This window comes from Hyla sarda, chromosome 7 (genome assembly GCF_029499605.1).
Source record: "Hyla sarda isolate aHylSar1 chromosome 7, aHylSar1.hap1, whole genome shotgun sequence".
Classification (NCBI taxonomy): Eukaryota; Metazoa; Chordata; class Amphibia; order Anura; family Hylidae; genus Hyla; species Hyla sarda.
This window is the reverse complement of record NC_079195.1, coordinates 96,443,967-96,456,141: the sequence shown is the minus strand read 5'-3', so window position 1 is coordinate 96,456,141 and position 12,175 is coordinate 96,443,967. Positions and strand designations below refer to the sequence as shown.

General features: G+C 40.3%; 1 protein-coding gene across 4 annotated transcripts in view; it reads right to left on the bottom strand.

The window, feature by feature from the left end:
* The window catches only part of LOC130282145 (lysosomal acid lipase/cholesteryl ester hydrolase-like), a 77,504-nt gene continuing 65,329 nt past the window's right edge, over window positions 1-12,175 (bottom strand). For 3 of the 4 annotated variants that reach the window (XM_056530085.1, XM_056530088.1, XM_056530086.1), the window contains exons 7-10: window positions 10,429-10,575; window positions 8,712-8,783; window positions 4,697-4,765; window positions 1-1,006 (exon numbers count right to left, since the gene is read on the bottom strand). In XM_056530085.1, coding sequence (XP_056386060.1) covers window positions 773-1,006; window positions 4,697-4,765; window positions 8,712-8,783; window positions 10,429-10,575 — 522 coding nt within the window. In that variant the 3' untranslated portion in view covers window positions 1-772. The remainder of the gene's footprint in view (window positions 1,007-4,696; window positions 4,766-8,711; window positions 8,784-10,428; window positions 10,576-12,175) is intronic. The other variant, XM_056530087.1, reaches the window with a different exon arrangement.

Sequence of the window (12,175 nt, the reverse complement as noted above, 5' to 3'; positions counted from 1 at the left end):
AGTAACCCTTTAAAGTGATATTGTTCAGATGTGCAAAATATGCTCTGGTCCTTAAGGTCAAAATGGGCATGATCCTTAAGGGGTTAAGGTGGTCAATGATACCGCAGAAAGAGGAATTGTTCTGATAAAGTTTAACGAATCGGTCAGGGACGAACAACAAAAAACAATTCTTTTTGAGGGTAGTCGAACATCACAGAAAAGTTGTCACCAAGCGAACAAAAGAAAGGATTGCATTGTTCAAAGTTGTTTAATATAACACATATTTACCATCATACTACCTATTAATGTTGGTGTCTAGTTTGGATATTTTAAGTTTGTGATTACTAGTTTTCCCAATAAAAGTAATTACTTTTACAAAACTCATCAAATTTTGGCATATATATCTTTTACATCACTGAGACTCGGGGCGTAAGCAAAGTCTGCAAAAATTTTACATATTTTTTTTGCCTTTCAAAATGAAACACCCTAATATACATGAATAATAATAATAACCTGGGAGCACCTTTATGCTGTCTTGCACTAGAACTTTCACAAATAGTGAGGGATACAAGGTACTAAAACGAATAGTCCAGCCAATGCATCAACACAGGACTCTCACAGCTTGGGCATGTGAAAGCCTCCTTTCTGACTTCCTAGTTATTCCCAGCTATCTATTACTGTTTAATAATTACAAGTCATTACTGTTGCTTTAGGTACGGCCACCCATTGTGTGAACATTCTCCTTCCTTCTCTTCTTATTGATAATTCCAGTGGCAGATAGCTAATTGATCATTCACGTGTACTTTCCCAGGAGCTGAAGGATTTTTTTGTACATCCTTTGGGGAGCATCAAGACCCCATATGAAATCTAGATGCTGCCAATTTGGTATCTCTTCATGAAAGACCAAGTGACTGATTTTAGATGTCAATGACTCAACATCTAGCTTGTCAGCAAGCCAGTCATTTCCTCCACTCCAGAGAGCTGTGGGGACGCTCATCTTCGTCACATCATATAAAGGAGGAGTGCTCTGCAAAATAGCAAGGGGAACACATTCAAAGACAAAAATAAGGACAGTAAAGATTTCACACATTCCACCAGCTGTAGCCAACTGGACATTATAGGAGGGCATCTCCTGATCATTCGATCACAGCCAAATATCTATATACCCCTCATACTACTTTATAAGGAAGGGTGACACCTCTCTGATAAGCAAATTCTACCTTCCCTATAGACATTGTGAACCTGTACTTTACTTCTCCTTGTTCTCCATGGGTAGCATGAACCAGCTTGAGACTGGGAAAATAATTGTCCTTTCTAAAGCTCATTCAAACTACTACCTTAGCAATTTATTATTGAATGCTGTATTTTTTTCAATCTATGATGAGGCTGAAATTTAAACAGCAAATAATGGACATCCCAGTCAATATATTGTATTAGAGTATATGGACATTAAAGTGTTACTGTCATTAGAAACAAGGTTTTTCCATTTAATATTTCCTTAAAAAGTAAGCATTTCCCTAATATACTTCATTTTGATTGCTAAAGATGTGAAAAAATTGTTTTAAAAAAATGGCCACTAGGGGTCTCCGTCTCTTTAATTTTGCAGCATCAACCCCATAGATGTTGTGATCAGTCCTATATTATCACCCAAAAAATAAAAAACTTCCAAACCTATACATAATAGGTATTGCCACGTCCATAATGACTTGTGCAATAAAATGATAATGGTATTTTGGTCCAAAATGTGAAATAAAAAAAAAGGTCAAAAGGTAGCATAAATCGCAAAAACGGTACCAATAAAAAGAATAGCTTGTCCTGCAAAAAATAAGCCCTCACACAATGACGTTGGCCGAAAAATAAAGTTATGGCTGTCAGAACATGGCAACACAAAAAAGGGGAAAAAAGGATTTTGTTGAGAAAAGGAAAAAGAACAAAAAAAAGCTATATAAATTGGGTATCGCCATAATCGTGCTAACCCACAGAATAAAAATAACATAACATTTTTACCATAAAGTAAATGCCATGAACGAATAAAAAAAAACACCAGAAATTTTCCAATTTTTCATAATATTTTGGAGTTTTTCACAAAAAAATGCTGCATGAATCAACAAAGATTTACCACTAATATAAAGTACAATATGTCATGAAAAACAATCTTAGAATTTGTGTCGCTAAGTAAAAGCATGTCAGAGGTATTACCACTTTTGAAAAATTGGGCTTGGTCATTAAGATAAAAACAGGCGGTGTCCTTAAGGAGTTAAAGCGGTATTCCAGTGGAAAACCTTTTTTTTTAACCTCCCCCAGTCACGGTATAAAACGCGGGGTCACGCTGTGACCCCGCGTCATATCGGGTCGGTCCCAGCGACTAATAGTGTGCAGCACCAATTGTTGTGCCGCGTGCTATTAACCCTTTAGACGCATCTAAAATGAAAGTAAAAGCTTCCCGGCAGCTTAGTCAGGCTGATTGGGACCATTGTGGTGAAATCGCGATGTCCCGATCAGCTACAACGCGAGCAGAGGTCCCCTCACCTGCCTCTGTCGCGTCCGATCAGCGATTAATTGACCGAGCCTGAAATCCAGGCTTGAGCAATCAACCGCCGATTACACTGATCTTTGCCATGTCAATGCATGGCAATGATCTGTGTATGAGATCGGTATGTGCAGTGTAATAGCCACTAGGGGAGCTATAACACCGCAAAAAAAGTGTTAAAAAAAAAGTTAATAAAGATCATTTAACCCCTTCCCTAATAAAAGTAAGAATCACCCCCTTTTCCCATAAAAAAAAACCCAGTGTAAATAAAAATAAACATATGTGGTATTGACGCATGCGTAAATGTCCGAATTATAAAAATACTGTATATTGTTAGTTAAACCGCTTGGTCAATGGCGTATGCGCAAAAAAATCCCAAAGTCCAAAATAGCGTATTTTTGGTCACTTTTTATGTCATGAAAAAATGGATAAAAAGCGATCAAAAAGTCCGATCAATATGAAAAAGGTACCAATAAAAACTTCAGATCATGGCACAAAAAATGAGCTCTTGTATTGGCCCGTACACGGAAAAATAAAAAAGTTATGGGGGTCAGAAGATAAATTTTAAACATATACATTTTCCTGCATGTAGTTATGATTTTTTTTTTTTAGAAGTAATACAAAATCAAACCTATATAAGTAGGGTATCATTTTAACCGTATGGACCTACAGAATAAAGACAAAATGTCATTTTTACCGAAAAATGCACTGCGTAGAAACGGAAACCCCCAAAATTACAAAATGGCATTTTTACTTCAATTCTGTTGCATAATGAATTTTTTTTTCCACTTTGCCATGGATATTTTGGTAAAATGACTAATGTCACTGACAACTAGAATTGGTGGCACAAAAAATAAGCCATAATATGGAATTTTAGGTGCAAAATTTAAAGCGTTATGATTTTTAGAAGGTCATTAGGAAAAAATGAAAATGGAAAAACACCGTCCTTAAGGGGTTAAATCAACTGATGCCAGAAAGTTAAACAGATTGGTGAATTACTTCTATTAAAAAATCTTAATCCTTCTAGTACTTATCAGCCGCTGTATACTACAGAGGAAATTCTTTTCTTTTTGGATTTCTTTTCTGTCATGACCACAGTGCTCTCTGCTGACACCTCTGTCCATGTCAGGAGTTGTCCAGAGCAGGAGAAAATCCCCATAGCAAACGTATGCTGCTCTGGACAGTTCCTAAAATGGACAGAGGTGTCAGCAGAGAGCACTGTGGTCGTGATAGAAAAGAAATCCCAAAAGAAAAGAATTTCCTCTTTAAGAATTTTTAATAGAAGTAGTTTACAAATCTGTTTCATTTTCTGGCACCAGTTGATTTAAGAAAAAAAAAAAAAAATTCCCACCAGAGTACCCTTTTAACCCCTTAACGACGCAGGACTTAAATGTACGTCCTGGTGTGGTGGTACTTAACGCACCAGGACATACATTTACATCCTGTACATGACCGAGAGCATCGGACCGATGCTCGGGTCATGCACGGCAGATACCGGCTGCTATCAGCAGCCAGGGACCCGTTGGTAATGGTGCACATCAACGATCGTGCTGATGTGTGCCATTAACCCCTCAGATGCCATGATTAATTCAGATCACGGCATCTGCGGCAGAGAAGTCACTAAAATGGATGATCGGATCACCCGCAGAGCTGCCGTGGGGATCTGATCATCCATAATGGTGGCGTCATAGCCCACCCCCTCCCCATCTGCCACGCCCCCTCCCATAGACTTGCATTGAGGGTGCGGGGCGTGACATCATGAGGGGGGGGCTATGACATCACGAGCTCCCGGCGCCGGCTTCAGTGTTTGGAACAGTTTGTTCCAAACGCTGAGCAGTGGAGTACCCCTTTAACCACCAACACAGGCACGGATCCTTGGTAAGCATGTCCAATGCTGTATGACAGGTTATTAGTGCAGACATCTTATGTCCAATAGCTCATTATGCTTGGGGGACCCCCCCCCCCTATGAACCACTAAGTATCAGTGTCTCCTACCCTGGTGGACCTAGCCTGTGTGTGTTACCATAGATGGCTATTTATTTTTACAATACAAATTGGCCACAACTTTGACCGGGTCTCTAAAGCCCAGATCCATGGAAATGAGATCATTATATAGACATCTTCATTTTAAACAGTAACTTAAATGTAATATTTGAGTTATAAAAATGATATAAAATATAGCCTTACCTGGTTATAGTGCATCATATTGCCTTTACGGCCCCAGTCAAAAGCCTGTAGTTTCCCAGTGTGGACAGCCTAAGTAATAAGGCAATAATAATATGTCACTATTCCATTACAGACATCATAAATATTTGTAAGCATTTTCAACATAAAACACAGTATTGCTAGTTATTTTCTGCCTCCACTGTAATAAATGCTAACATTGAAGGGGTTTCTAACTTTTCTTACCTATCCACAGATGCAGGGAGAGAGTGTTAAAGGGGTACTCCGGGCGGTACTTAGATATCTTATCCTCTATCCAAAGGATAGGGGATAAGATGCCTGATCGCGGGAGTCCCGCCGCTGGGGACCCCTGTGATCTTGCACGCGGCACCCCGTTTGTAATCAGTCCCCGGAGCGTGTTCGCTCCGGGTCTGATTACCGGCGAACACAGGGCCGGCGGCATGTGACGTCACGACAGTGCCCCCGTGTGACTTCATGCTCCGCCCCTCAATGCAAGCCTATGGGAGGGGGCGTCATAGCTGTCATGCCCCCTCCCGTAGGCTTGCATTGAGTGTGACGTCACACGGCGGCGGAGGCGTGACATCCCACGCCGCCGGCCCTGTGGTCGCCGGGAATCAGACCCGGAGCGAACACGCTCCGGGGACTGATTACAAACGGGGGGCTGTGTGCAAGATCACGGGGGTCCCCAGCGGTGGGACTCCCGCTATCAGGCATCTTATCCCCTATCCTTTGGATAGGGGATAAGATGTGTAAGCACCAGAGTACCCCTTTAATATTTGGAGAACTTATTTAGGGAAGGATATTGGTGGAAAATAAGCCCTGACGATATGGTCTCTGAGACCTTGAGTACAATGATATAGTGGCTGGCAATGATTTGTAAATGTAGAGGACAAAAAGATGGCAGAGTATTAAAGGGTACCTCTCATCAAAAAAACTTTTGATATATTATAGATTAATGTATGCAGAATAACTTCACAATTGCATGTTATTAAAAAATATGCTTCTTTCTATTTAATTTTCCACTTTGAAGAAATGACCACTAGGGGTCTCCCTACCAGTCCTGGCAGCAAGCATTTCAGACTCATGCTGGAGTCCTAGACACTACGAGCTGCCAGTCTGCTTTGTTCACAAAGGAGAACACTCGGAGCTGCCAGCCTGCTTTGTTCACAGCCTGTTTGGCTGTGAACAAAGCAGGCTGGCAGCTCTGAGTGTTTAGGACTCCAGCATGAGTCAGAAATGCTTGCTGACGGGACTGATCGGGAAAAATACAATAGAAAGAAGCATATTTTTTATTAACATGTTATTGGAAAGTTATTCAACATTCATTAATCTAAAATATATCAAAAGTTTATTTGATGAGAGGTACCCTTTAAAAACTAAGTTAGATGGGAAAAGGAGCTCCCAATATACTCCCTATTATTGGGATAAAAAAGGCTTGAGGACCAGGCTCCTTGTTAGGTTTCAGGATTCTACTTGCATTATTTACTTCCTCCTGAGTAATGTCACTAGTGAAAAGATCTGACAGTGAAGAAGGAAAGATCATAAGTACCAAAGAGATGAAGTGTTCAATGGCTCCATGGGATAGGGGACCGGGTAATGTAGAGACTGGAAAGATGACAGTGATATTTATTGACTATTTTAATGGGTTGTATAAGGTTGTGGGTGGATGGACAAGAGGTGACAGGTGAAAATGTATTATAGAGCATAGAGCAGTGGTCTTCAACCTGCGGACCTCCAGATGTTGCAAAACTACAACTCCCAGCATGCCCGGACAGCCAACGGCTGTCCGGGCATGCTGGGAGTTGTAGTTTTGCAACATCTGGAGGTCCGCAGGTTGAAGACCACTGGTCTGGTCTAGAGTATAAAATCAGTGGCTAGACCACATAATCTGTTGTTACACTTCTGACATTAGGCAAAGGGTTAGTTTGGTCTGGGTCGGTTGTATGGCTTCAATAGGTGAACATTTCGTCTATTAAGTGAGGCCAGCTTGTGGGACTCAAGATTACCAGTATGAACATATGCGTAGTTTTGAGGTACTAGGCAGTTCATTTTCCTACAGACAGTGAAGGATAGCTGATCTGTACTGTACAGTTTCTTTTGTACAGTTCATTTGATTTCATTATCTGCATAAGAATGAAAGCTGGACGAGGATGGGTTAAATAAAAATATTTTGCCTTGGACTGAACTTCTTGGTACAGCTGTGATCCCTCCCAAGAGGTGCCCTGTAAGAGAAAAAAAAATGGGACCCTGGGTCCTAAAAGGACACTGAGCCAGGGCATCTAGAAAACCAGATGGGCTGGGGTATTAAATATGCAACAATGCACCTAGCTTTATTAAAAGCGAGAGACGTTTGAGGAAATGAACAACAATGTGATAGTGGGTGATCAGGGTTAATAAAGCAAGAATGCTCAGTGCCAGCAGAATGTCTCAAAGATAATATCTAGACTTAATAGTAACTGTTAGCTGTCATAAAGGGGTACTTCAGTGGAAAACATTTTTTTTTTTTTTATCAACTGGTGCCAGAAAGTTAAACAGATTTGTAATTTACTTCTATTTAAAAATCCTAACCCTTGCAGTACTTATCAGCTGCTGTATATTACAGAGGAAGTTATTTCCTTTTTGAACTTCCTTTCTGTCTGACCACAGTGCTCTCTGCTGACACCTCTGTCCATGTCATGTACTGTCCAGAGCAGGATAGGTTTGCTATAGGGATTTACTCCTACTCTGGGCAGTTCCTAAAATGGACAGAGGTGTCAGCAGAGAGCACTGTAGTCAGACAGAAAGGAAGTTCAAAAAAAGAAAGAACTTCCTCTGTATTATACAGCAGCTGATAAGTACTGGAAGGGTTAAGATTTTTAAATAGAATTCATTTACAAATCTGTTTAACTTTCTGGCACCAGTTGATAAAAAAAAAATGTATTCCAGTGGAGTACACCTTTAATCTTTCCAGTACTTATCAGCTGCTGTATGCTCCAGAGGAAGTTCTTTTATTTTTTATTTCCTTTCTGTATGACCACAGTGCTCTCTGCTGACCCCTCTGTCCATGTTAAGAACTTTCCACTACAGGGGAGGTTTGCTATGGGGATTTGCTCCTGCTCTGGATGGTTCCTGACATGGACAGAGATGTCAGCAGAGAGCCCTGTGATCAGACAGAAAGGAAATTTAAAAAGAAAAGTAATTCATATGTAGTATACAGCAGGTAAGTACCAGAAGGATTACGATTTTTTAATAGAAGTAATTTACAAATCTTTTTAATTTTCTGGCACCAGTTGATTTAAAAAAATAGTTTCCCACCGGAATACCCATTTACATTTGTGTAAGAGAAACAAAGTTTGAAGAGCAAAGCCCATCTGGCTGCCAAAAAGGGAAATGCCCCAGGAGTGAGGAGACATGCCCTGCAGTGGAGTTGGGTTGTGCGGCTACTGGTAAGGAGGCTCAGCAAATAAGATTACTTGGGTGCGCAGTGGGACTACATCATTGATTTCTGGCTCCTCCTCCTGCTTTGGTGGATGCCCCTTAGGGGTTAAGCTACCACTAAATTTAGCCACAGATTAGTGGCAGAATGAGGAATCATGCTGCCACCTAACTTGGCTGCCCACCATATCTTCAGTCTCTGGATTTTCTGGAAACAAAAAGTATACCAAATAATGCAAGCCTGCTTGATGTCAATAGGACACCTTTTTGGCAATTTTTGGGCCAGGAGAAGTTTATAGGCACATTTGGCATAAGTTCTAGTAGTATTTCCCAGTGCATATATAGAACATATATTGCTGACACAGTGTGAATATAGATCTTCCAACCAGACATTATACGTATTTCACATATTTGGATGTTAGAAGGTTGAACACAGATTTTCCATCAAACAAAGAATTACAGTATCCAGCGGAGATGTATAAGGCATACAGCAGAATGATAACGCAATGCCATTTGTAAGATTTTTATTTTTTAAGTATTTTTGTGACTTTTTCTTATAAAAAAAAAATCAGAGTGTAGAACTTTGACCTGTATAGTACTGTACCTGTAACCAATGTTTCATATTTTGCACAGATGTTCCAGCAGGACAGTATGAAATGTAAACATGAACACGAGTCTAAATAAAAGTAAAGACATCATTTTTTAATTAATAGAATTTAAAAGGGGTTTAGAACTTTTTTTTTTACTTCGTCCCTGTGCATTAAACAATAAAAGAGCACATACTAACCTCCCTCGTTTTCCCACTGCTTCCCCTGTCACATCTTCCTATCCTGGCGCTCTTGTTCCGACAGCTTCCAATAACTTACCGCTCTCCGCTCAGCCAATCACAGAGCTAAGTAAGATGTCATCGATAGCAGGACAGCCAGGACCGGATGATGTGACAGCAGAAGCAGTAGGGGAACCATGAAGGCACGTGTGTGCTCTTTTATTGTTTTAATGCACAGGGATACATTAAGGAACGTTTGTGTGATAAAAACTTAAAGGGTAGGGTCACATTTGCTATATTTTGCTGTGTATTTTTCTAATGTGTATTTTCCTACCCGTTGATGTCAATGGGTAGCAAAAACATCTGCAAAAATATGCAGCAAAATATGGCATGTGTAATCCTACCCTAAATCTGAATTTCATTGTCAGTTCTATGTAAGGCTAGAAAGTAAATGAGTCAAACTTGTCTACACTGGTGCTTGGTAGTTTAGTATATACCGTACTTAACTGTGTGTTACACTATTATAAGCAGCCCACACGTTGCAAAAATTCTGCAGATCAACTTTGCTGTCTTTGTACAGATTTGTAGCTCTATTTCCCTTTCCATTCTCATCTATAGTTAAATTTTTGTGTACACCCATGCTAGACAGTAGTTGCTGAGGCAACCATATGGCGTTCAGCAAGTTCTAAACAGGGCTTGAGCGCAGAATTTACTGAGCATCATACTGTTGCCTCTGCAACTGTATCACCCAGCATGGCCTGCATCTCCCCACGTTGGAGCTGGAGATCATTAAAGTATAAAATTTTGGATATACACTTAAATGGATCCCACCAGTCAGAGAGTACTGTGACAGCTACACATGCCTGACAGAAGAGTAAAAGAGAAGGCTGTAAAAGGGCAGACACAAGAACTCTGAAAGTGTCTAAATATCTATAGAGAGGCTAGCGTGCGAAGTGCAAATATTAATAAAGCCAATTTTATTAAGTAAGATTGGCTGATTTTCTGTTCTTCTGAAGATGTGCCTATAGAGAAGTCCTGTTTTTATTGTAATTTATTTACTTATGCTGTCTGTACATAAGATTTGTGTGAGTTACCAGTCTATAAATTTAATAAAGGCAACTGGAAAAAATTTGAATTGAAGATTGGAAAAATCTGCATTGTAACACGCAGGCCCAGATTTACTATTGCAAATTCACCAGAATGCGCCATAAGATGTCTTACATGACTTACACCAGATTTATTGGGAGTTATAGACACTTTTTAGGCACTTTGCCACTGAGTGCAATAAAAAGGGCATCGCCTTGGTAAAACAGAGTGTGGTCTTGGTAAAAAGGAATGCCAAAATGTGCTACAAAATTCACAAAAATGTTGGTGCATGATTGCGGTTTAAAGTAAGCCAACTAATAGCCTAAACTAGTCAGTCTTTAGATATGCCAGATTTATAAATCCCTCTGTTACTCTAAGTTTGCACTGTCTTACAATTAGGTATAATAAATCTGGGCCAAAGTAGTTTAGAAATGGGCAGACATTTTCATTTCTGACATATTGAACATACCATGTTTAGGTTCCGTTCATTAAACCCACACAGGAGGAAGAAGACGTTGCCACATAGTTCATCCAGTGGAAAAAGATTGCAAAAATGTTTGGAGAGGATTTTAATCCAGCTTGATTGTGGCATAAAGTCTTTATCACCGAACGCTGGCTAAAAGTAAAAGCATGATGAAAGACTTTCCTTTATAAATGACACTTCTGTGTTAGTGTATTTAGGCAGACGTGTTGTAAATGCGCTGATTAATAAGTGGATTCCAAGGGTTAATACTATACATGTAAGACATAAGATAAAATATTTTTCACATGACCAATATATGTGGACATCTTTCCTAATAATGGGGTTCAGGTGTTTCAGCCACACAGGTTGCAAACAGCCACATAAAATCAAGCACACAGCCATGTAATCTTCACGTAGGAACTTGGTGGTAAAAGGAGTAATTTTTATTGGCTGAGCAATCTTAAAGGGGTACTCCGCTGCCCTGCTTCCGGAGCTACGCTCCCCAGCATCCAGAAGTTTATTGTTCTGAACGCTGTGTGTGGGCTTCCGTGTTCAGGGCCACCCCTCGTGACGTCACGCCCGTCCCCTCAACGAAAGTCTATGGGAAGGGGGCACGGCGGCACGAGGGGGCAGGCGTGACATCATGAGGGGCGGCTCTGAACTGGAAAGCCTGCACACAGCGTTCGGAACAATAAACTTCCGGACACTGGGGAGCGGAACTCCGGAAGCAGGGCAGCGGAGTACCTCTTTAAACGTGGCACTGTCATAGGGTGCCATAAGATAGTGATAACATTTGTAAACTGCTCCAGTCAACCGTGGAAGTACATAGGAGTAACATTAGCTCAGCCATAAGACAATAGATATACATAACAGGTGCTGGAGCTTGTGGTAAGAAAAAATCATTTTCTGTTGCATCTAAACATAGATATTTTATTTTTATAGTTGACTATCTGCTATCATTCCTAAATGTTAGTTGGGAGTAAATGCTATTTCTAAAAGAGGTAAGAATGCTTTTTAAAGATTTAGTAGGAATATAGATTTAACTTGATGGATTCTTGTCTTTTTTTTACCTTAAGGGTATGTTCACACGTACACAGATTTGATGCGCAGGATTTTCTGCTGCAGATTTCAATGTAAACGAAATGACTGAACACAGCTTCTAATCTGCAGTTACAAATCCTGCGCATCAAATCTGTGCAGGATCCTGTATGTGTGAACGTACCCTAAAGTAGTAAAGTGCACTACAGCTATAACTTATGATTGCAGCAAAGCGCCAGCTGAGAAACCTATGCCAGCTTGAGGTGCAATCAGCCGCAAATACAGCATGTGGGGGCATAACGCCCCCTTTGTGAGAAAAAAAACATTCACTTCTGTACTTAGCTCCTTCCACTTGGCAGGTATGAAGCAGACCCACCAAAAAAATGCTAATTTTTTCTGAAATTCCACATTTGTACAAAAAGTAAGCAAAAATGTAGCTGCTCTGTGTCACACTCACCAAACAGACAGAGCTTAGTGCAGAGTTGCACAATTTCTCACAAAGGTGGTGTGGTCCCCGATGCCAAATTCACTACAATTTACACCTGCTTGCAATTCTGAGCTTGAATGGACTTTTGAAGCTGGCCAAGGGCAGCCTCAGATGTACCTGGATTTATCAGGAGATGTGTGCTTTTTTTTTTTTTGTTTTTGGTTAACCATCAGGGGTTTACTTAAAGAGTACCTGTCACCAAATAAAACTTTTAATATAATGCTCCTT